The sequence below is a fragment of the Natator depressus genome, chromosome 7 (genome assembly GCF_965152275.1).
Source record: "Natator depressus isolate rNatDep1 chromosome 7, rNatDep2.hap1, whole genome shotgun sequence".
NCBI lineage: Eukaryota > Metazoa > Chordata > Testudines > Cheloniidae > Natator > Natator depressus.
Window position 1 is genome coordinate 106,521,545 of NC_134240.1, and position 25,819 is coordinate 106,547,363.

Here is a 25,819-nt window from a genome sequence, read left to right on the forward strand (position 1 = left end):
CACCTAACTGCCAGTCACTTCAATGGGAGTCAGGCACCTAAATACTTATGAGGATCTGGGCTTGACTCCTGGGACAAGGCAATTAACTTCTCCGCTTCCATTTCCCTATGTGTAGAATGGAGTGATACTTACCCACCTCCCAGGGCTCTTGTGAGGATCAGTTAGTTATGTTTGTAAAACACTTTTAAAGTGAAAAGTGCTAAGTATTATGAGTGCCTGCAGAGCAGTGTTGGGGTGGAGCAGGATATGTGTCAAAATATAAGCAGAGATACTTTGTATGCTCCACTCCTGAAACAATATGAGACAGCCCTTGCAGGAGTCCATTAGTAATGGACTCCTGAGTTTGGTAATCCTGATGGATGCTGCTACTGATGGAAGATCTCATGGACAGTAGCATGTATACTTGAAATGCAGAACCATGAATTGATTTAAATTTAGCTGTGCTAGTGGGAACTGGCAGCTAAACCCCCGCACACTGTGACTGTTCCCCTTATGTGACACCAGAAAAATGTACAGATTTCAGTTTACACCTTTTCTTGCTTGTCTGGATCTTCAAACTAGTCTACCTGCCACACAAACTCCAAAAGTTGACAGCAAAGAATCCTGCCACAGTCATATGTCACATAATGACGATATGCGCCATCCTTTCCGGGGGTGAGGACAGGGTAACAGGAATCTCTGCTAATCCAATGTGTTCTGGAGCCTTGCTTAGTCTTTATATTAAAATGGATTATAGATAGACAATCTTAATTTGACAGTTTAAGCCATCACTTAGAACATGACAAGACTTACCTCCCCACTATTAATTTAATAGTATTTGTGCAGACTCCATTCAGAGCAAGAGCCAAGGAAACAGCTAAAAAACAAAATGAACAAAGAGAACAACAACAACCTAGGTAACAAGTTATAAATTCTAGTGTTACAGCGTTTGATTTATGAACTGAAACTTTTCACAGATTGAAATTGGATTCTTCAGTATAGCTGAAAGATTTTAATAACCCCATTGTTTTGGCTGAGAGTAAACTGCAGAACAGGGTAATAATCCTGGTCTGATTCTGTTGTGCTAAAGGGAAAAAAGGAACAATATATTTTGCAAAAAAAAAAAGAACCAGCCATAGTGCTGACATAATAAGTAATAATAATTAATAATAAATGAGGAACTTTCTAATTAAATGTCAATCCATTATAGTATGGAAATATCCTACTTTTTATTTGTATTTAAGAAAAGTTCACCAGTGTTCACAAAGGGCCTGATCTAACTCCCACAGAAGCTTTTTCATTGGCTTCATCAGGCTCATATATTCCTTTCTGTCTGGATTTAAACTGCTTTAATGCTGCAGTCTATGTTATAGCTACATGGCGTAATGCAAGAACCATTGCATTGCATTTCTTCTTGGCAAGCCTATCAGGCAGATCTCTTATTTTCGTAGAACAGTCAATGCAACGTGACTTGATTATGACCCCTATATCAGGCTATTATGTAAAGAGTGGAATGGAGAGGAAGGACTCGAAGGCCAATCCCATATAGATGTGAGTAAAGCTAGAAGAAGAAGATATCAGGCTATTATCTCGTTGCATCGATGTCTTACTTGTTGTACTCCAGAACTTCACTAGCACTTATCATTCTGTATCCACAAAATCCTTGCCTGATGGCTCTGTACATCATAAGTTTTGTCTATTTTTTTCTCTTTTTTTAAAATCAAATACTAGGTTTTTCAGAGAGAAGGGGGGGGAAGGTGTTTTTCCAGCCATGTACAAGGCTGCTGGCAGAAATAAAGGAACAAACTGATACCAAGGACAGCAGTATTGTTCAACACAGTCCCCTACCTTCTACTTTCAACATCTCTGGTCATTTGCTATCTCTTACTCTCTCAGTTGTTTATGATGATTGCATGTGCTCAATAGAAATTTTCTATAAGATCAAATACCTTTGACCAGTAGCACCACAGCACTGTATTTCCCTTTAAAGAGAATGGTAATAAAATGTGAGAAACATATATATGAAATTTCCTGAGTTACACTGTGTGATTCTGCACACAGCCTTCCATCTTGTGTTGCCATTTACGTCTATGCAAAGTGAGTGGAATCTGGCTATAAAATGCTACCATCGGTGTAAGTGGCTGGAGAACTAAGACCTGCGTTCAGTTAACATGTATGTTAATGGCTAGACCAGGGGCAAAGCAGTGGAGAATCACAACCACCATTTTCAAACATTTTCCCAGAAGAATCAAAGAGTTCCAAAAGAAAATAATAGTTACAGAATAACAGTTTCTTATTTTTTATTTTTTGTTGTGGGCAGAATGCAATGGGCCAGATCCCCATCTGGTGTAACTCAGCATAGCATCATCAAAGTCAGTGGATCTACACCAGCTGAAGATCATGCCCATTTTGAGTCTGAATTATCTCTTTGAATATGACCAGCCCATAAAAGGTTTGAATTTATGCAAATACTGAACATTGGGATATTTTGTAAAACATTAAAATTGTGGTGTCTTGTGTGATTTGGTGTCTTTTTTTGAGGATATTTTTTATTATCTGGGCATTTTAGGGCTAATGGTAACAGCAGTCCAAAATAGGGAAAGAAAAAAAAAGATAGAGAATACCAATCTAAAGTATCCCTAAGCCATGGAGGGAGAACAAACCATGGAGACAGATCCAGAGCTCCTTTGCTTTTGAAATGAGAGAGACAGAATGAAAACCAGCACCATGACTATATATTTTTATATGTATAAATGCATGTTCCCCCTGCCTACTAAATACATTTTCATCAATAAAACATCGCTCATGATAAATTTAACAACAAACTGCCGAGTACTGGCAGCATCTGAAAACAATCTCTAAGATCTTTTCTCCAGCTGATATAACACCAGAATAGGTGAACAAGCTCCAAGAGAATTCCACTCTTCCAAAAATTGATTTTAGCACTAATACCCTCTACATCCAGTCTAGCACAGGCAAAAGTCTGGGCAAATATATGGGTCTTAGCCCATGATCTGAAAATCAACAAACTCAAGCTCTGCTTCACCAGCAAAAGGGCAAAAAATTCCAGTCATGGACTCTTCACTACAAATACCCTGCCACTAAGCTCCAAATGTTTGAAACCATAACCTACTGGCAAAAGTTCTTTGGCTGATCTCAGACTTTTGTAGGGTGAAGTATACAGAGACAATTTGAAAGTCCCTTATTGTAGTCAATAAGGACCCAGACCACAGAGAGCTTTACAAATTAACACCACTGCCTTAAATTGCACTTGGAAATAAACAGGAATCCACTGTGGCATAGAGAATAAAGGAGTTGACTGCCACAGATTCTAGCCAATCAACATTACAAAGATCTCAGCTGAGTTTCATTACCTTACCCAGCAAGGACCACAATCTGATTTGATCAGGAGAATGTAGAAACAAGGCACGGAATTCATAGGCTTAGAAAAGTATGTAAAAGAGAGAGATTTTTTAAAGATTTTCTTGACTTCAATGGAACCAGCATTTCACCCACATTTTCAGGGCTTGGAATACTAATTAGAACAATCACCGGTAGGAACTCTTATGCACTTGCCATCTTAAAAATCAATCTACTTTACCTAAGAAGGCTTCTTTAATTTCAGTCTTGTCTGTCCGCCGGATTATTTTCACCACAAAAATGACAGCCAGTGGTGTGAGGAATGAAATTGCCTGGGAGAGATAACAAATAATCACGTGTGAGAGCATCAACTCCCTGTCATCCCCACGGATTAATAATTAGTTCCAGTTAGTGCCATTTAGACCGGATGGCTGAATAATCTTTATTGAACTCCTGACCTTGAGCAAAGTGGGACGATTTATACCTGTAACTAGAGGGCAATGAATATACTTAAAAACTGTAACCTAATTATGGGTTATAATTGATTTGTAATTACTTGGAGCTACATTTAAAGTGTCAGTTTTGCAAATGAAAAAGAACACTGCATAAAGATCATGACTCAGTATTGCCAACAACTACATCTCTGTACGTTTGTTTTCTAGAAGTGGATAAGCAAGTTCTTCACCTTTCTGATCTATTAAGAAACACATATATCACACACAACAATGTAATGTTTAATAGAGTAAAACATGTCAGGTTGTAGACCCTGAGCCTGCAAACAAAGAAGCAAATAGGTAACTTTATTTATTGAGTAAAGTTGCTCATGTGCTTAAGGGTCCGGACCATAGTTTGCAAATTAGACACTAGAAAATAGTATTGGACCTGATTCTGCCACCCTTGTATTAAGTATGTTGGTAATCTCATTGAACCCAATTTCATCAGTGGGGCTATTCACAAAGAAAGCTACTGCTCAATGTGACAAAGCATGTCAGACAGGTGATTATTTGTGCTGTATTTCATGCAGGCTGGTCACAGTTAAAATTCTTGGTGAACAACTCACCATAAATATACCGTATTGTAGTTTGAAAAGAATGAACTATTTAGCATATGTAACTGGTGGTGCACAAAAGCAAACGGCCTACTTACTATTTTGCTGATCCAATATTTTCCTCTGTACAGATTCCTAACAGAAAAATACTTCTAACTGAACGCACTGTGCTAACTTGCGTCATATATCTAAAAATGTCCTATTCCTGGCTTCCATAAACAACAGGATTATAGGTCACTTTACAGTCTAGGGCAGTGGTTCCCAAACTTGTTCCGCCACTTGTGCAGGGAAAGCCCGTGGTGGGGCGGGCCGGTTTGTTTACCTGGCCGAAACTGCGGACGCGGCAATCGCGGCTCCCAGTGGCCGTGGTTTGCTGCTCCAGGCCAATGGGAGCTGCTGGAAGCAGCGGCCAGTACATCCCTCAGCCCGCACCGCTTCCTGTAGCTCCCATTGGCCTGGAGCAGCAAACCACGGCCACTGGGAGCCGCGATCGGCCGAACCTGTGGACGCGGCATGTAAACAAACCGGTCCGGCCCACCAGAGGCTTTCCCTGCACAAGAAGTGGAACAAGTCTGGGAACTACTGATCTAGGGATTAACTACTTGGAAATGCATGGGCTCTCTGCTGTGAAACACATAGTCCATCACATATCCCATCATACTTATCACAAATCTCACAAAATCCATCAGTGTTGGAATTTGGCTGCCATTCTTTACTACTGCCTCAGGTTAAAAAAAAACCCACTCATATTCAGACCTTAATTTTCTTGTGTTGAATAGTGTTTTTTCGTCGTAAGAAAATCCATTCACTTCAAAAGGACCACTTGTGGAGTAAGATACTACTCAGTGTGAATAAGGGTAGAAGAATCCAGCACAAGCTTTTCCAGAGCTTGGGGATGCTTAAATCTTTTCTTAATATTTTTCCCAAATCTGCAAATGTGCACTGAGCTGACTTTTCTGAAGCATTAGGGGACCTGAGCCTTATGATTCTTTCATGTACAGAACAAGTGTACTGGAGTGGAGCCAATGGCAGGATGCTTAATCTGGGTCAAAAATTGCCGGGGGGTGGGGGGGAACAGCTCCCAAAGATCTACAACTAAACTCTAGGGAAGCAAGGTACAGCAATAGCATATTGTGTGCCATTCTTGCCTGGCAAAGGAACTTGCAGTCAAAATCTACCTTGGATGCATGTGCATGACTCCTGGGGACCTTAATGACACTCCCATTAAAGGAAGAGTTTGGCCTTTGGCGGATGGATCACGTTGCAATAAATGCTTGATTGCAAAGACGCAGTCTGGATTCTTGTGAGGCGTGTCCTTCAGCAGGGATGCTGCTCGTACAGCTCTGCTACTGCAGGGAGTTAATTATATTGTATAGCAGAGCAAAGTGAAAATAAGCTGCCTAGGATCTTTTAGAGAACCTGAAAATTAAACTGTACATTACGGTACTGATTTGTCTGCCATGCTAGCTTGGGCAAGCCATTTAACCCGGGCCAGATTGTGCTACCTTTGTTTACACTGAGTAGTATCTTACTCCTTGAGTAGTTCCATTTAAATAAAAGATGGAGAAACTGATGGAGACTTGGGGAACTAGGACGAAGAGACCTCTGTGTCCTAGTTTACCCTTCTGAAAAATGGAAATAATACCCCATGCTCAGAGCCAATATTAAGCTCTTTTAAATCATCAGATGTAGTGAGCTATATAAAAGTGCAAAGTATTTATTGCTGTTATAATCTATCCTGGTTCAGATTCCACTCTCTCTTAAATCCGTGCAACCCCATTGACTTGAGTGAATAATAAGGGTGAAATTGACAGCAGGAAATGGCTCCCTATTTTTACATTTTATTAAGCATGCCATAAATTTTTGTGCAGAACATCTTTCGTTCCAGTTGAATCTCCTGTGTGGACTGGTGGCAGAATACAGTGCTAAGAATGGACTTTATTTCTTTTACCATAGGAATGCAAACATCTCCATCTCTCTCTGAAAACAGAAATTAAACCCTATTATCAGAGACAGTGAAAAAAAAGGTTAGTGTAAAATCTAGGCTTATTATTATTTTTAAAAAGAAGGATTCCCAACACACACAAAAACCAAATCTGTCTTCCATTATTGAATAACATGTCAAACTATAGCCTCGCTGACAGACTTATAGCTTACACAGATGAAACAGGGGAGTTAGAAATCTTTTGAACGGGCAGGAGCAACAGAAGATATCAACAAAGGATAGAAGGTAAAGCAGAAACTAAATCCAAAATGTTGCACAATCCATCTGGTAACACTCCAGGTTTTCATATATTTTTAACAAACTGATGGATTTGTGATGGAGATTCAGAACTGTTCACATTTGCAACTCATTGTGTTGGCTGTTATTGGTCATTTGAAAACATCAATTGATAACCCCATGTTCTGGGTGTCCCGAAACCTCTGACTGCCATAAGCTAGGACTGGCATCAGGGTACGGATCATTTGATAATTGCCCTGTTCTGTTCATTCCTTCTCAAGCATCTCGCACCAGCCATTGTTGGAAGACCGGATAATAGGCTAGATGAACCATTGGTCTGCCTCAGTATGGCTGTTTTTATGTTAGGAAGTCAATTTACTCATCAGTGCAATATATGTATAAGCTAAACCTGACCTACAAGAGATTGCCTTTTACTTCCATAATAGAACCGTGCAGGGCTCACATCTATAATATATGTCACAAGGGTCTAGATAATAACATCCCCCTCATGATTCAGTGAAATCTTCTAATATTGCTTTGATGGGTGAGACACCAGTAAAAGTCTAGCACATTCATTATTCATCTTGGCAGCCTAAAGATAAATGGAAGTTGCACAAATCCCTCAGAAAAGCACTTGTTGTTGTCTCTGATTACTTCAATAAAATCCATTGGCACACAAGATTTAATTTGTATGGTGAAAAATACTGATTTTTCACTTCTATGCTGCTTTATTGCTTGATAGCATACTTTAATGATTTAGGGCTAGATTGTATGCTCACTCTCGGAGCCTGTGTAAAGGGCAGTATAGCATTGCGGTCCTGGAAGCAGCATTGGGAAGGAGTCATATTCTCCCCTTACTCCAGGGGGGTAGTAATCTGCTACTTACCCATGCCAGAATACTACCCCTCCTGCACCACACCAGCTTAGCCCCACTGGCTGGAATGTTTAGGGGCTGAGACCATGGTTCAGGAGCTCAAGCAGGGAAGCATGCACATGGGTTGGTCAGGCTATGATCCAGTGGCTCTCAACCTATTTACCACTGTGGGCTGCGTATGTGGCCCGCAATTCGTTATGTGGGCCGCATCCAATGCTACCTGTATGGCCCTGATGATGTCACATGGGCTGCAGCTGTGTGCTGATTGGGCCACAAGTGGCCCACGGGCTGCAGGTTGTGAACCATTGATTGGGGAAGGGAGAAGGCATATTTTTCTATAGTATAGAAATTAGAGTGGAATCCACCTAAGCAAACACCTGGTACTGAGTAAAGCACTCACTTGTCTTATTAAACAGTTAGCAGATGTGATGGACTGTGTAAATGCCTAAAGCCACAAGGTGCTGTGCTGAGCAGTTCCTGGGAGGGGCACTCCCTCAACCTTCAGTGGGAGCTGAGGGTACTCAGCACTTTGCAGGGTCAGCCATGAATATCCCATGCATGCCTGTCCTTGAAGACAGAGAACAGTGAAGAAGTCCCTTCCTATTCTTCCCCTTTGCCAACATGCAGATTTAGCCTAACTTGAGTCTGGAGCTAGACAATTCATGACTTTCCTCTGGACTTTAAAACCGCCCAGTGTTCTAAATGTAGGACTTTGTAACAAATGCTAAACAATTCTTTGTTTGGACATTCATTTTAAAATTGGTTTATGGCACTGGTAACAGGAAGCACCTTCAATTATGAAAGTAAATAACAGGTGTGTGTGTGTGTGTGTGTTTGTTTTGTTTTTGTTTTAATTAAAGAAATAAGACCAAGTTTCTTAATTCAAGGAGTCACTCACAGATGAGCTGCCTTTTACTGAGTGAAATAGTCTAAGCCAGAGATGGGCAAACTATGTCCCGCAGGCCACATCTGGCCCGCAGGACCGTCCTGCCTGGCCCCTGAGCTCCTGGCCAGGGAGGCTAGCCCCCGGGCCTTCCCCTGCTGTCCCCCCTCCCCTGCAGCCATGCCACCACAAGGGCAGCATGGCTTGCGCCCGCCCACCTCCCAGGCTTTCCAATAAGCCTGTCCTGCTGCTCTGAATGGCCTGGTAAGGGGGCAGGGAGGGCAGGGGTTGGATAAGGGGCAGGAGGTCCCGGTGGGCAGTCAGGGGACAGGGGGCGGTTGGATGGGGCAGAGGTTTGGGGGGGTGGGGGCAGTCAGGAGACAGGGAGCAGGGGGGTTGGATAGGGGTGGGGTCCTGGGCGGGGCAGTTAGGGATAGGGGTCCCAGGAGGGTTCATCAGGGGACAGGGAGCGGGGGGGTTGGAGAGGGGGTGGCGTGCCAGGGGGGCCGTTAGAGGCAGGGGATCCCAGGAGGGGGCGGTCAGGAGACAAGGAGCAGGGGGGGTTGGATGAGTCCAGAGTTCTGAGGGGGGCAGTCGGGGCGGGAAGTGGGAGGGGGAGCATAGGGGGTTGGGGCCAGGCTGTTTGCGGAGGCACAGCCTTCCCTACCTGGCCCTCCATACTGTTTCGCAACCCCCCAATGTGGCCCTCTGACCAAAAAGTTTGCCCACCCCGGTCTAAGCCAATCCGAGCACATGGTTACTGACTCACAGCTGCACTGGTGCTTTCAGCTGCCCTACAGTATGCCAAAAACTGGCATTTGGGGTAGGAGAAAGATAAGGATCAAATGTACCACCCTTACATTCTTGCTATTTATGAACCACTGGATGTCCTCTATGACATCTAATGCATTATCTTTCCTACTTCTCCCACGGCCATTTTATTTTTTTAATGTGATTTCCACATTGCTGCAACCCCCTGCACAGTTATTCACTACTGCCCTAAGAACTCATCAACTATATGCCCAAAGCAAATTTTGGGCAGGATTCGCTGACCCTCGCACACTTAAGAGTAGTACCTTACTTCACTGATTTCAGTGGGGCTGCTCATGAAGCAAGATACCACTCTGTGTGAGAATTAGGCTCCTGGCTCCATCTGTCCCTATCTTTTTACACTGTTCAAAATGTCTGCTTTTCATTTAACTTTTTCACCCTATTGTGACGGCGAAATACTTAATGAGGCTTCCTCCTAACTTAGTAATAACTGTATCCTGGACAATTAAACATCTTGGCCTTCAGGTTTTGACTCTGTTTGGTCAGAATAGGATTATTGTCTCGTAAATAAGAAGCACGCTCAATTTATCAGCTATATAATGAAAAATATTTATTAACTTTGGATTTACTCTCTTGTCCAAAGACAAAAATCATTAAACTACATCATTTGTTTTGCCTTCCTTCTGAATTAAAGCCACTGACCTTAAAGACAAAAGACTCACAGGGAAACCCTGGCCCCACTGAAATCAGTGGCAAACTCCTTTTGACTTCAAGGGAACCAGGATTTCCCTGAGGTAATTCCACACAAGCAGGTGGAGATACTATAGGAATTAATCCACCCATCGAATTATATCCACTGACTTCTAAAAATATATGCTCTGTATGTGGAGGTAACTGGTATGATGTGGGGGGGCGTACTCAGTGCCAGGGACTTATTTAAATAAGTGCAGTATCTCTCCACAATAAGTGCTGAAAGCTAGTATTGTAAAGGTACCTTGATATAAGTTGCTCCCACTAGCTTAAAACCATTCCTGCATGTGCATATGAACTCTGCTGGGCGTGGCAGGGTGAACAATAACACTGTCATGTCAGGTGAGTGCTAGGATTCTTGAAAGCCTGATTCTGTGATATACTGGGCACCCTCATCTCCCATTGACCCCTTGACTGTTCACAGAAAACCAACACAAAGGGGCTGTGAACGTGAGCAAATCACAATGTGGAGATTTGGGGTAAAATTTTCAAAGGTGCCAAAGGGCACTAAGAAAGGTAGTTAGGTGCTTAGGGATGCAGATAGATGCCTAGTGGGATTTTCAAAAGTGCCCAGACACGTAATGTAGGAGCCTTTCTATCATACCTCACATCCATTAGTGAACTCTTGCTTAAATCTGAAACAGCACCATCAATATAGAATTCAGAATATGGTACTTCCGCTCCTCCTGCACTGTTCGTTGCGTTTTTTCTAAGCATGCTCTGTAACATTTCTCATATTATGAATACGTTCAGGCTTACATGGTTTTGAATCTTATCATAATCAGAACCCAAGGAACAGCCTATATTTACACAAGTTTTCCTGCTATCAAATGAAAGTGTGTTTAGTTTACAGTTCATATAGCTGTCAAATGATCCATTAAATCTCTGGTACTTACAAACATGAGGCGTGTAGGTATGTTGTCTGATTGTACCAAAGGATTTTTATAAAGCCAGATTTCTTCTGGCTGGATAACTCTCTGGAATGGATCCAAAAACTCTGTAAAACTAAACATAACAATAAAAGATATTTTTTCCAGTTCAAAAAGATGATAGATATTGAAATAATAGCCTTGCAGAACCCCCTCCCCAAAACTAATTAGGACACTACAGCCATTAATCATCCATACATATTGCCACCCTACACCACTGTGTTATAGTTATATAACCTTCATACATATACACTCAGCAAAATGGTTCTAAAAATTGCATGAATTGCACCTTTTAAAGAGTATCTTAAACTGCACTCAAGGGGATAAATTACCATTATTTTCTACTCAAGGTACAAACTAGAACAGGATACCATGGGAAGAAGGTGCCATGTACAGAAAAAGAAAAACACTAATTGATAAGTCATAGCATCCAAATTTCAAGTCTTGGGATACAAAGTTTGAGGTTCAAAAACTAGTAGTCCTATAGTCATTAGGCAGATAGAAAGATACAATGAAGAGAATTTCTCCCATTGACAGAAAGAACAGGATAATCTTTACAAAACATCTTTTCCAAAAGATACTTGTCCCCAAAAAGACCCAGTTGGCAAGCTCTTTAGATTTGGAATATGGGCAAGTAACAGTGTCCAGCCTTTGAAGATGGAAAGAGCTATTACTGAAGTCAAGTCAAGTAAGTCCCTCCTGTCTTGTTCAGATAACTTTGATTGGTTGTCTTTTAGAGTCTGAATACTTTAATTGGGTAGAAATGTCCTCCGGAACTTTGGGGATAACCTGGAGGTCTAGATTTATTTGTAGTTCTTGAAAATATATCAGTCTAAAATCATTCCTCCATGTCCTCTGACCTGTCCATCTTAAGGCAAAAGTGAGATGCTAGAAAGATGGAAAAATTCAAGAGGAAGAAAGGATGTTTATCTTACAATTGTGGAATGCAGGTGGAGGTGGGGATGTGAACCAACTAAGAAAAGCAGGATTTGGAAGGAAATGGGATAGTCAAAAATAATGTAGGGCCACATTTATAAAAGTATTTACATGCCTAGTGGGATGTACAAAAGTGCTTAAGCTCTTAACTCTAATTGAAGTCAATGGAAGTTAGGCACCTATCTTGCTTAGTCACTTTTGTAAGTCCAATCAGGCATCTATCTGCATACCTTTGTAAATCTGGGCCATAGGAACACAAGCTCTGCAACAGAAACTCTCATCCAGGTCTCATAGCTCTTTCAGAAATCCACCTGAAATTTCTTGTCAATGTCATGGCTAAGGCTACAAGAAAGCCCAATACAATAGAGGCTGACAAATAATATATGCAAAAAAAATCCCACATTAATTTGTTGGCTGAATCCTCTTTCCCCCGTTTTCTTCCCCACAACCACCCAAATTCTTTTAAAAGCTTGAACAGAAATCTAGAATATTTACAAATCTGTGATGCACAATACATTGAGCCCCATTTACAATGAGTCTGGGCCAAAAACTAAATGAAATAAAGCTGATACTTTAGAAAACCAGAAACTCTCTCAAAGGACTGCAATTAAATGAATCATAGCAATGATTTTAGGATTCTGCTAGTTCTATAATCAAGGTCAATAAACCCAAGAACATTAAAAAGGCTAGAAATAATAAAACTTTTCCCTTTAGGTTACTTCCTAAAAAAAGAAATCTGCTGAGTCGAGAAAAACAACACACTTTCTCATGCACCTGGTGATTTTTTATATTTTTAAAATTTTTTTGTGGGATGACTGGCAAATAAAGGATATTCTAAGAAATGCTTTTTTGTTTTGCTTTGAAGAAAGGGATTAAATGATTGTTTCCAGCAAATTTTATTTTTTTTTAATGTATCAGCTGTATAAATATTGAGACATTCTTAAAAACAAAAATTGCTTCAAGTCAGATTTTAAACGTCTCTGTTAAGGCAAATATTTTATATAGATTCAGTGGCAGATTTTCAAAGGGACAAATGGCACCCTAAGGTTAAAACAAACAACACACACACTTTCCATACAATATTTTTCTTGTTGGTTTGGTAGGGCCTAATCAAGTCTGTTTAGCTCAAACAGTGAAATGGTATCTTAACAGATTAAGAAGATTTTTGTTGTAAAAATTTTTTACAGATGATTTTTCTGTGCTCAGATAACTCAAGTATGGCTATGTTTGAGAACTTCTGACTCCTCGTGTGCTACAAAGTGTACCATCCTCTAAGAAATATGTGCTTTGCTATGGTTGAAAAAGATCAGTTAATATCTAATTGTGATACAATACTGTTGCTCAGTGGTTGTGAAAAAATTCAGATAACTAGCCAGGACCCTCTCCTCCTGTCTGTTAACACGCACGGACACAAACACACACACACCATTCATGACAGCGGAATGAAGCTTTGGAGTCCAGTTTGACACATTGTTAAACTAACTATCAGGTGGATTCAGGGTATGTCTCCATTTGAGCTGGGAGGTGTGATTCCAGCTCGTGTAGACATACGCATGCTAGCTTTGCTCGATATAGTACCTAAAAATGGCCATGTGTCCACAGCAGCACAGCCAGTGACTTGGGCTAGCCACCTGAGAACGTACCCAGGGGTTTAGGACTGGATTGTTTTGGGGGCAGCTAGCCCAAGCAGCTACCCATGCCGCCACAGTTGCAGCTACTTTTGAGGACTAGCTCAAGCAGAGCTATCATAGGTACATCTATGCAAAATAGGACTCGCACCTCCCAGCTCCAATGAAGACCTACCCTAAGTGGTGAAAACACCTTTCCATGCCCGCAGCTCTGTAGGAAATGCCACCCTCCCGTTGGACTGCAGATCTGGCCACAGTGATGCATATGCTAGTTATGCCCACGCTGGATTACGGTAACACACCGCATCTGAGGCTGAATGTTGAAAATATGCAAAGGCGCCAGCTTGTGCAGACTATGGCTGCCGGCCTCCTCAGCAGGCTGCTATGAATATATCAGTGATTTTGTCTCCATCAGTAGCCAATCTGGAGAAGTAAACTCCTCTATACTAGGCAGAGCTGAGGAGAAAATGCATGAGAGTTGGAGGTGAAGCATTCTCAACTGAGGGCATTCCATATGGTTTGGAAAGGATAGCAGTATTGTCATTCGAGTCATTCTGGGAAAGTTGAAGGCCACCAAGAATCACAGTTCTACTATATCTAATGCACTTCACATCCCTGATTGTAAAAGTGGAGTGGGATAGGGAGAGCACGGATTTCTCCTGAGAGTGCTTATCCAGACATACATATATAGACAAGCACATGTGTCTGGATATCCCAAACAATGAAACAAAAGCTACTGCTAGAATTTCAGTGAATGCAGTTATTGTAAGGTCACATCTTAAATGACACCTTCCCCCATGTATCTAGTGGTCTCAGTGACTCAAGGATCTGTTTCAAGGCATTGGAAAAGATAGACATGCCAAGGAATGCCTTGAAGCACAGACACACTCTTTGATATGTCTAGGCCTTGATGAATTTCCTCAAGCTATGAAGAACAATGGATACATGTGCATTGATGCTTCAAGGCATTGCTTCTGGCATCTAGTTGTATGAACATCACTGCACTTCTTGAAATGTGTCACATTAGACCACACATTTATATAAACACACATTTGAGCACATGAACAAACGACAGTAACATTAAAGGTTTGGGGGGCTTTCTGCTGCTTTGCCTTCTGTCTCCTTTTTTCCTCTTAAAAACAAAAAGTATTAATTAAACATTTGTTTGAGAAGTTAAACAAATGTAAAGAAATACAAATGTATAGTTCTCATAGCAATCAACACCCAACCACACTGCAAATACATATTAAGGCATAAAAGTTAACCCGTTAAAGGTAATGTGAAGTACTACATATTCAGAGGAGAACAAAGTGTAATTAATGTTAGCATATTTTGGTTCTAGCAGGAATCATAACTGAATTTTCTGATTCTTAAGCTTCCAAAATCTCTGTAATCTTCTAACGACAGATTTAATTTTGTCTCAGCATTTAACCAACAATTATAATTATATAATTAGTAAAAACAATCCTGTGTCCACATAGCTTATTAAATTTGATTATGAATATGTTGCTTTCTTTTAATTGTTTCTATGAACCGTGGTCAGGTACTGCATTGGAACATAATGAACAAAAAGGAAAGCAATTTGCTGAAACTGAACAAGAATCAATTAGAAAAATTATAACTGAACAAAATGAAGCAGAAGTGGAGGTGGATGTTGTTGTGTGAGCAATAAAGAAAGAAACAATAGAATGAGAGGGAATGAAAAAAAAGAGACTGTACCTGAAAAAAAATCACATTTTTGTACAGAAAGACCAATTATTTTTCATACCAGTTCACATCACCGGTGGGCAACAGGATCTAAGAATTCACCAGCTTTGAATGTATATGTCCTATTAAACAATCATGTGGATACACTGGTTTCCTAAGTTTCCTGATACTGAATGATTTATGTTCCTTGGTCCTGTTTGATAGTGCAGGCTATTACTATTCATAAGCTACCACAAGTTTGTTTGGATGAGTATGTATATTAGTAATAGATAGCTATACTCTTTTTTGCCAGGTCCTACATAAAGAAAAATGGTTTCTAGATATTTTGTATCATAAATCAAAACATAGGCACTTCCATCCTTAAATAAAGCAAATCTTATGTTTCCTGGTTGTAACTTAGAAAGTTTACACTTTATTCTTATGAACGATTTACTTGCTTTCCTCTTTCCCTCCCTTTCCGTACTTTTATAGGTTTGGAAAAATGTATAACATTTGTTAGTAATAGTCTAACAGACAAAAAGACAGACAAAATGTTCAAATGTAACATCCTGAGTCAAAGCCTTAAGTGAATGGAAAGACTCCCACTGGCTTGGATCAAGCTCTTAGGATATATAAAGAAGCCTAAAGGAGTTAGACACCCTAATCCCATTAAAAGTCAACTGAAATTGGGTGCCAAGTTCACTTAGGCTCCTTTGCAAATCCCCGCTTTAGGGTCTAACCAATACACTCCTAAACTGGTAGTTAAGCACCTAAATAAAAGTGGTCTGATTTTCAAGGCACTGAGCACCAACAGTTCCTATTGACTTCAGTTTGATTTAAGGGTGTTCAGCACTTCTAAAATTGAAACGACTTGTATGTAGGTGCCTCATTAGGGATTTAAGAGCCTAAAGCTAGATATTAGGGTTTAAAATGTTTGTCCTAAATAATGTTGTCAATAAAAACCATCCAGGGATACAGAATTAACCAAACTTCCTTTGGGCATCACAAAAATACCCACAAGGAATCTGGGAATTGTGCCTCCTCTGTAACAACTGCTACTGGCATTAAAAACCACAAATAAGGGCTAGGGTCGCTACTTGATGCATAACCTTTTATTGTTTCAAATTGACTGCGTAGGCTATCTGCAATCATAGAATCATAGAGCTGGAAGGGACCTCGAGAGGTCATCTAGTCCAGTCCCCTGCACTCAAGGAAGGACTAAGTATTATACGCGTTGGCATTCAGCAGTGTGAAGTCATAAGGAACCAGGGACATCAGAAAGTGGCTGAGATCAGAAAGAGTGGAGATAAAAGTAGAACAGAAAGCAGAAAAACATCTCAGGAGAGTGACAGTGAGTGCAAAGGCAGAGAGAGATCAAAAAGAGCCCAAAGCCTACTAAACTTGTAATAATGTGTGGCTTCTGCTACCCAAATATTAATTGTGTCACACAGGGACAGAGACTGCATGTTTTAGTATGACATTACATTTAAGACGGCTAAATGTAAATGTATACATCAAAGAACAAAGAATATAAGCCATATTTAGAGTATGGAGGACTCTATCCTGGCAAGTAGTGACCCTGAAAAAGATTTGAGGGTCGTGGTGGATAATCAGATGAACATAAGCTCCCAGTGTGACACGGAGGCCAAAAGAGTTGATGCGATACCTTGGATACATCAACAGGGGAATCTCAAGTAGGAGTAGAGGTTATTTTACTTCTGAATTTGGCACTGGTGTGACTGCTGCTGGAATACTGTGCCCAGTTCTGGTGTCCACAATTCAAAAAGGATGTTGACAAATTGGAGGTGGTTCAAAGAAGGGCCAAGAGAATGATTAGAGGATTAGAAAACATGCCTCATAGTGATAAACTCAAGGAGTTCAATCTATTTAATTTAACAGAGGGAAAGTTAAGGGGTGGCTAGATTGGGCTTTAAGTATCTACATGTGGAACTTGGACTCTTCAGTCTAGCAGAGAAAGGTATAACATGACCCAGTGCATGGAAATTGCAGCTACACATACTCAGACTGGAAATAAGGCGTACATTTTGAATCATTGGAACAATTACCATGGGTCATCACTGATCACTGACAATTTTAAAATCAAGATTGGATGTTTTCTAAAAGATATGCTCTAGGAATTATTTTGGGGAAGTTTTATGGCCTGTGTTATACAGGTCAGACTAGATGGTCACAATGGCCCCTTCTTGTTTTGGAATTTATGACTAGAGCTTATCAGATTATTTCTTGCAAATAATTCATCTGATAAATTTAGATCTTTATTTTTTCTGTTCACAAATAGTCCCAAGAACCGGTTGCAATGTGCAGTTGCTCATCTAATAACTGATGGAAATGTGTAGCGCAGGGAATCATTGACTTCAATAGGACACCACATGGTCTACTCACATGCCAGACATTCCAAGGGGAGTGGCAAATTACGCACTATGGCTTATCCATAAATTGGTAGCTGTATTTTATATTTGCAGTTCCTGCCACATGATGAATCACAAGGTAAAATTTTTCAAAAGTTTCTAAATGGTTTAGCATTTAGCTTATGTTCATCTGATTATCCACCATGACCCTCAAATCTTTTTCAGGGTCACTACTTGCCAGGATAGAGTCCTCCATACTCTAAATATGGCTTATATTCTTTGTTCTTTGATGTATACATTTACATTTAGCCGTCTTAAATGTAATGTCATACTAAAACATGCAGTCTCTGTCCCTGTGTGACACAATTAATATTTGGGTAGCAGAAGCCACACATTATTACAAGTTTAGTAGGCTTTGGGCTCTTTTTGATCTCTCTCTGCCTTTGCACTCACTGTCACTCTCCTGAGATGTTTTTCTGCTTTCTGTTCTAATTTTATCTCCACTCTTTCTGATCTCAGCCACTTTCTGATGTCCCTGGTTCCTTATGACTTCACACTGCTGAATGCCAACGCGTATAATACTTAGTCCTTCCTTGAGTGCAGGAGACTGGACTAGATGACCTCTCAAGGTCCCTTCCAGCTCTATGATTCTATGATTGCAGATAGCCTATGCGGTCAATTTGAAACAATAAAAGGTTATGCATCAAGTAGCGACCCTAGCCCTTATTTGTGGTTTTTAATGCCAGTAGCAGTTGTTACAGAGGAGGCACAATTCCCAGATTCCTTGTGGGTATTTTTGTGACGCCCATAGGAAGTTTGGTTAATTCTGTATCCCTGGATGGTTTACCCATTGAAAGTCAGGCTCCTAAGTCACTTAGGTGCTTTTTAAAAAGTTTCCCCATGTTATTTTTTCTGTTCCTTGATTCAACAACCTAAGCTTTATAAACAAGAGGAGTCCGTTACCTCCAAATTGGTCAAGAGTTTGAGGAATTTGTCGACTATTCATATTTATTTCTGTATTTATTTATTATAATCAATACATACATCCAATTTTTAAAATGCCTGTGTGCCAGAAAAATACGAGAAACATTAGCTGTGCTTCCTCACCCATAGAACCAAAGCTAATGACCCACAAAATGAATAAATCAAAAGCACTTGTCTAAATCTTCTTGGGAATAAAAAGAACTATGCAAACTGGCCAGCGGGAACTCTTCCAGTCTGAGAATATTTGCAAATATTTATTCCTGCTGGCATTTGCATGGTTTAAACTTTTTCTACAAACATTCTTGGAAATGAAACCTCCATCCCCTAAATGTTTGTGAATTCAGACCAGAACTCAAAAAGTACTGAATTTCTATGGGAACTGAGGCACTTGACTTTGTGAAGAATCAAGCCCTATCTGAGTCCCCAACAGCACACAGGAAGCCTGTGGCAAAGTCAGGAATTGAACCTAGTTCCCAGACACCCACTGTAGTAGCTTAACCACAAGACCAGGCTTCCACTCCAGTGTACTGGAAGGGAGCCCACTCTGAATGGATAAGTGCACAAACGAACATGAGTTAAGACTCCAGAAGAATTAAATGTTCACAAAGGTGAATGAGTTTTATTTGCCAGCAAACAAGTTCATATCAAGGGAGAAATGGGTGGGGAAATAGGTCCCCCTCCAACTTCAATTTAAAATCATGCGTCCATTGCAAACCTGGGACTTATCATCCACTTACTGATCCTGCAGAACGTGCATGATGTTGAGCTTAACATGTTTCAGGTGAACACTGCCCACTGTCAATCAGGAAGACGAAGTGACATATTAGTTCCCACTCTTCTGCCCATGGTGCTATGTCCAGCTGAGTGACTCCAATGTGAAGTCAGAAGGACAGCAGGCGAAAAGGAGAGAGAGACTGGAGGCAGAGGGCATAATTCAAGAGAAACAACTAGCAACGGAGGTTGCAGAGAACATGGATAACAAGAGAAAGAGAAAGAAACTGGGGGAGGGGAAAAATGGAAAGTGAGAATTGGGTGTGAAAAAGGAAAAGGACGAGAAAGTAGAGGGAAACAAAAAGAGAGGAAGAAACAGAAAAGGAGTGGGACAGCATCTGCCATCAGTCATAGTGAGACAAGGAACCAGGAAAAAACTGCGGCCAGAAAACACAGTTTAGGAATCTGAAGCGCATAATGAAGAGATATCGACTAAGGCCGAGGGATATAAAACAAATAAACTGCACAAGAAAAAATGCTGTGCGCGTGGGTGTAGTTTGGGGGAGCGTGGGAGATGTTGCCACCCAAACTGCAAGCTTCGGGCAGGTGTGGAATCCCCGCAGTGGGCCTGGCTTGAGCTGCCCCTCCCCCAAATATACAAGTCAAACTCCACCTATAGTTGTATGCAGTGTAGTTGTAGCCGTGTCAGTCCCAGGATATTAGAGAGAGAGACAAGGTGGGTGAGGTAAAATCTTTTACTGGACCAAGCTCGTCTCTCACACCCACCTGGCAAGAAAAAAAATGCTCAGGTGAAAGAGGAGTGTTTGGTCCAAGAGACTAGAAATGATATACCAAGCTGGCTCCTCTTTCTGCCCAGATTGGTAGTTACTGAAAGTGGTTGTGTGCTGTTTGGTGAATTACGTGATATGAATCTGCTGGTCTCAGTCCAGTTCTTAATGGACAGCATAATGTTAGTCACTTGAGGCAATGGATACTTATCCCAGTCATGTGAGGACACTGGCTCCCAGGTTGGTATTGGCAGTGCTCCTACATTGAGACAGCTAACACCTGCCCACATAGTTACCAACAAAGCAAAACACAAAGAGAAGCAAACCCAAGTTCAATCTTAGTAGCTGAACAAGCCAAAGCAGAAGGAACTGTTTTGTCATATGACCTTTGTCACCCTGACCCGCGATAACGTGATTGGATGTCAGGAAATAAAGTGTAGTCTCTGAAAGGAATTACAGAGAGGTGTCTACATCATAAAATAGTGTCATCAAAATGGTATCCCTCTGGGTAGTATCATATATTTCAGTATATATAAAACTAGTAATAGTAACGCTGAGAGAATGGATGGGCTCAACGTGATGCCTGGCAAATTAGAGGTTAAGATCCTGGCCCAAGCACCTCCCACAGCTCCCACCAATTAGGTTGCTATGCCCCGGATGGTAATTGTCAGTGGGTAGCCCTGTTCTCAGAGGATATAAACAGCAGGAAGGGGACTGAAGGGCTTGCTCCTGAGAATTTGAGGAGGCCAGATGGGTCTACTACTCATAGATGCCACTCGTGTACTTCAAGACATGGGAAGCTTCCCCCTTACTGACTGTGAGCCACAAGAAGCACAAGCCTTTTTGTCTCTACTTTGAAGCCTTTATTTTGTGACTGAACTGGAGTGTTCAGAATCCTCTTTTCCCTCCCTGATGCAATCTGGTTCCCAAACCCGCCCCCCTGACCGCCACCACCCCTCAGCCCCGGCCTGTTACAATAGCTGAGAAACAAAAGGAAGTCCAGCCAGATACCATATAAATGAGAAAGAAAGAAAGAACATTCGAAACAGAGTAATGTAAAAATAAAATGGGGAGGGATCCTTTTTTTTTTTTTTTTTTTTTTTGTGTGGTTATGGTAGGTCTTTCTTGCTGATGAATCTTTTATCCTCAAATACCAAGAGACTAGATCTCCTTTCTTCTAAGCAATACCTGTAGGCAAGTGGATCTAAGCCTGCAACTGCTTTGAATATAGTTCCCTATACGCCTTACTAAATACCAGAGAGGTAACAGCAAAATTATAAAGGTCAATGAATCTCTCACATAAAACATAAGAAGGCTGTTTAAAGTAAAAGAATGGAAATTGGAGTAATTTCAGTTTAAATAAAGAAAAATATTCACTCTTTTAAAATGAGCTGGCTACCTAATATTCTGCAGAACTCTCAGCATGAGTTAACTTATCAATATTTACCTCACTGACAAAGACTAGCAATGTATTGGACTCATTACCTTTTCAGTGAATTAGGTATTATATGGACACTTCTCTGCCTGAATATTTTCACAACCACTGTGGATTTCAGTAATTGAATGTAATAATAAAAGCATTTAGAGCACATCTTTAACCTCAAACTGTTTTGCAAACTGTAACCTTGATCCTGCAATTGGATTCAGGTGGGGGGAGTCCAGGAGGTTTTGTATGGGTTGATTTGATTACAGGATATGTGTATGTTCTTTATACATGTACAATGGGCAATGGGTGGGGAGAGAGGAAAATGCTGGCCAAAGACCACTGGGCAAATGTTTAATCTTAAAAAAACTGCCCTGGGATCTTTAATGTCTGCATAGCAGATGGAACCTTATGTTGTTAAACTGTAATGAACTCTTATTTTTCATTATAAGGAATGAGTTGCCAGGATTTGAATATGAGGCTTGGATGATTAAATCATCCCCTCCAACTGCAACATGCAGCCCCCTGTACCCTCCAAAATAGTAATTTAAAAGGTACTGATATTACAGTATTTGTCCACCTCCCTACTGAATAACTTTTGTAGATTTTTTCATTCATGGTATCAAAATATCATGTCTTCTATGCATTTAATATTATTCAAGGAAACAGGCGTTTGGGGATTTATTGGGAGGAGGATTGGTTACTTTGTGGACTTCTGCAAATAAAGGGCAAATATTAAATGCCTGAGATGGACTGTGGCTGTGGTGTAAAGTGGCATTAAAGGAGCAGAAGTCGATAGGCAGGGCAGTGGTAAGGCAAGATAAGTAGTGAGGACTGTGGGTTATCACTGCTATTCTGCTCGCCACATGGAAGCTGGAACAATTCTATCAAAGCTACTAAAATGCCACTGAACAGTTGTCACCATTGGGGAGATAACCTGGCTTTATATTAGCATAAAGGTTAGTCTCAGGAGGGAGCTCTGCCTCTAATTAGATTTTTATGCAGTCATTTGGGAGACTAAGAATTCCTTAGCTGGAAGCAAATGAAAAGAAAATGATATGTTGGAAGTACAATGAAAAGACTAAGGTCTTATTATCACTGATGATCTGTAATCTCATTAAAAGAAACCTGACACCATCATTAAATCTTAAATCAATTAAACTTTTATTTAGTTCGAAAAGGGCGCTTGGCCTAGTGATTAAAGCACAGGACTGGGAGTCAGGAGATCTGGGATCCTTTCCCTTTGTGCCACTGACTTGCAGTGAGACCTTGCTCAAGTCACTTAGGCCAAAAGTTCGGTGCATAAACCTAAGCACCCAAGTCCGTATTTGGGCACCCCAACACGTGCTCTAATTTTCACAGATGTGGAGTATCCACAACTGACAGGTATCATAGTATGAAAACGTTGGCCTTAACTTCTCAGTGTCTCAGTTTCCTCATCTATAAAATGGGGCATTATTATATCTATCCCTTAACAAGGATCTTGTGAGGATTCAGTTATTAATGTTTGTGAAGTATTGTGCGATTATTTGATAGAAGGTTGTTATAGCTGCACTGGAACAAACAGGTTCAATAAATATCAAATTTCCACTTGCACTGAAAGGAGATAAAGAAACAGCTATATTTATTAAAAGGGAGTTTTGTCTCTTTCATTTTAATAGCTAAAATGCTGCATTATATACGTCCAAATACAGTGATATGCAATGTTTACTCTCACTTTTGATTAACAGTCTATAATCCTGATGTGCAACTTTACTGGCTTTGCTTGTCCTGAGGGACACAGGCAATTTAATATTAATCAGAAACACTGTATGAAGAGTATTCAGAAATTGTTTTTATTGTTCCCGAAATGAAAAGCCTGGTGCTTCCCTTTATTCATAGTGACCCTGTGATTATGGGCTGGTATTTATTCTGACTGATAGGGATAGCAACAGAAAAAAAGAGATCGGAAATTACACTACTACAAAGTACAGGACTGCTTATAGCCAATCTTGGATCAATGGCCAATAGGGCAGCATGAGACTGAAGAATCAGTGTAGGCTGATTGTATTTTTAAGGTCCTATATCTTGTGAGCAGCCAGAGCTCAAAATGCTTGCTTTATGCCCTTTCCTTTTATCATTAACTTAGCACTTCTGATTCTCCCACAATTCCATGCTTCTACCAATACCTGCAGGGCAGTGTTTCCCAACCTGTTCAGGTTGGCGACCCCTTACTCCCCTTATTTCTATGTGTGTTTCAAGAGGTTGACAGAGAATATTTGATCTTGAAGGGAAAGGCTGTGTGTAGAGCAGGGCAGTATGATTTTCTTTGCTTTAGATTATAATAACATGTGCAATGCCTTGTGGCCACCCTTATTGCCTTTTATGATCTGCCGAGGGATTGTGACCCACCAGTTGAGAAACACTGATATAAGGCCTGATCCAACTTGCATTGAAGTCAATGGCAGTTGTATCAAAACCATAATGCCTTTCCTGAGCTGGTCCACAAAGCCCTTTTCCCTATTTAGGGCTCGACCCCTAAACATATTAAGAATTCTGGCTCCAATTCAGCAAAGCACTTAAGCATGTGAGTAGTTTCATTGACTTCAACAAAATGATGTGCAAGCTTAAAGTTAAGCACATCTTTAAGTGCTTTGGTATATCAGGGCCAGAATGTATCTTGCAGGATTGAGCCCTTTAAAGGATTCCCAAACATTCACTTATTTTGTGATGCCAACAAGGAATCACTTGGCTAGGTCACCTAGTTGTTTATCTCAGTTGTCTACCACTGAATGGGTGGGTGAGATAATATGTGGATAATCTAAGCACTATACCCAGATGTACAGGCACTCTTCTCTCAACCTATGTAGTATATAATTTTTTTAACATTGGCTTTAATAAAAATTTTAAATTTGTTATTGAACCAACTTCCACTGGCAAGAGAGACAAGCTTTCGAGCTTACACAGAGCTCTTCTTCAGGTCTGGGAAACTTATTCAGGGTATGTCTATACTACCCACCAGATGGGCGGGCAGCTATTGATCCAGAGGGGTCTAGTCTAGATGCGATAAATCGACCCCTCGGTGCTCTCCCGTCAACTCCTGTACTCCACTGCTGCGAGAGGCGCAGGCGGAGTCAACGGGGGAGCGGCTGCAGTCAACTCACCGCAGTAAAGACACCGCGGTGAGTAGATCTAAGTACGTTGACTTCAGCTACATTATTCACGTAGCTGAAGTTGCATGACTTAGATCAATCCCCCCGCCCCCCTCCCCAGTGTAGACCAGGCCTTAGTGTCACAGCTAAATACAAGATGGAACAGATTGTTTAGCATAAGTAGTTAACACATATTTCAAGGGACCATTCAAGATAAAATGGTGAATTAACAACCCTTCAGATATAGGAAGGAAAGTGGAGGTGGGGAGGAGCTAGGAGGGATTGTTAATGGGTTATAGATTGTTGTAATAAGCCATAAGTCCAGTGTCTCTATTCAGTCAATGAATTTTAGTGTCAAACAAAGTTATGAATTTATGCTCTCAGGCTCATCTTCTGAAAGTGCTGTGCAGGTTTCCTTTGAGGATGAGGACTGATAGGTCAGATATATAGAGTGATTACTTTGTGAAAAGCGTTCACCCACAGGTGTTAGGGTATTTTTGTCTTTTATAATTTTCCTTTGGGACTTCAGCTTAGAGCATAGTGATTGTCTGATTTCACACACATAGTTGTTATTGGGGCATTTAGTGCACTGGATGAGGTACACTACACGTTGTGATAGGCATGTGTAAGACCTATGGATCTTCAAAGATATGTTGTGAGGAGTATTGATCATTGTAACAGTTGAGATGTGTCTGCAGGTTTTGCATCTGTTGTTCTGGCAGGGTCTGGTACCGCTTTGAGTTGGTGTGTCCTATTCTGTGGGGAGCTTGCTTCTGATGATGAGCTTGGAGAGGTTGTTTGAAGGCCAGAAGAGGGGGTTCAGCAAAATTTCTTTCAGGATGGGGTTCCCAATGAGTATAGGTTGTAATTGTTTGATGATCCCCTGTATGGGTTCCAATAAGGGGCGGTAGGTGACAACTAGGGTTGTGCGGTCGGAGAGTCAGAGTAAGTTTCTAAGACCTGAAGAAGAGCTCTGTGTAAGCTCAAAAGCTTCTCTCTCACCAACAGCTGTTAGTCCAATAAAAGATATTACATCACCCACCTTGTCTGTCTAATATCTTGGAACCGCCATAGCTACAGCACTGCATACCACTGAATGGTTCATTTATGTGAAAGGAAGGAGTCAAATGTTGTATGAAAGGGCCATAAGGTCACTGAAATTGACTCTGAGGATTGTTGTGTTGAACTGAAAGGTGCATAGTGGTAGAGAGAAGATGAGAAGAGGAGAACTTGTAAATAATTAGCTGTGTGCCTATCATCACCCAGAGCCCTCTGCATGTTGCATCCCTTTCTCCCCACACCCCGCTCAACTGTCCTTCTTTTTATAGACTATATGCTCTTTGGGGCA

The 25,819-nt window shown here is 40.9% G+C and overlaps 1 protein-coding gene across 2 annotated transcripts in view; it reads right to left on the reverse strand.

Moving 5' to 3' along the window:
• The window catches only part of PLPP4 (phospholipid phosphatase 4), a 90,553-nt gene that overhangs the window by 46,538 nt on the left and 18,196 nt on the right, over nucleotides 1-25,819 (reverse strand). For both annotated transcript variants that reach the window (XM_074959239.1, XM_074959238.1), the window contains exons 2-4: nucleotides 10,783-10,891; nucleotides 3,581-3,671; nucleotides 793-856 (exon numbers count right to left, since the gene is read on the reverse strand). In XM_074959239.1, the coding sequence (XP_074815340.1) occupies nucleotides 793-856; nucleotides 3,581-3,671; nucleotides 10,783-10,788 (161 nt within the window). In that variant the 5' untranslated portion in view covers nucleotides 10,789-10,891. The remainder of the gene's footprint in view (nucleotides 1-792; nucleotides 857-3,580; nucleotides 3,672-10,782; nucleotides 10,892-25,819) is intronic.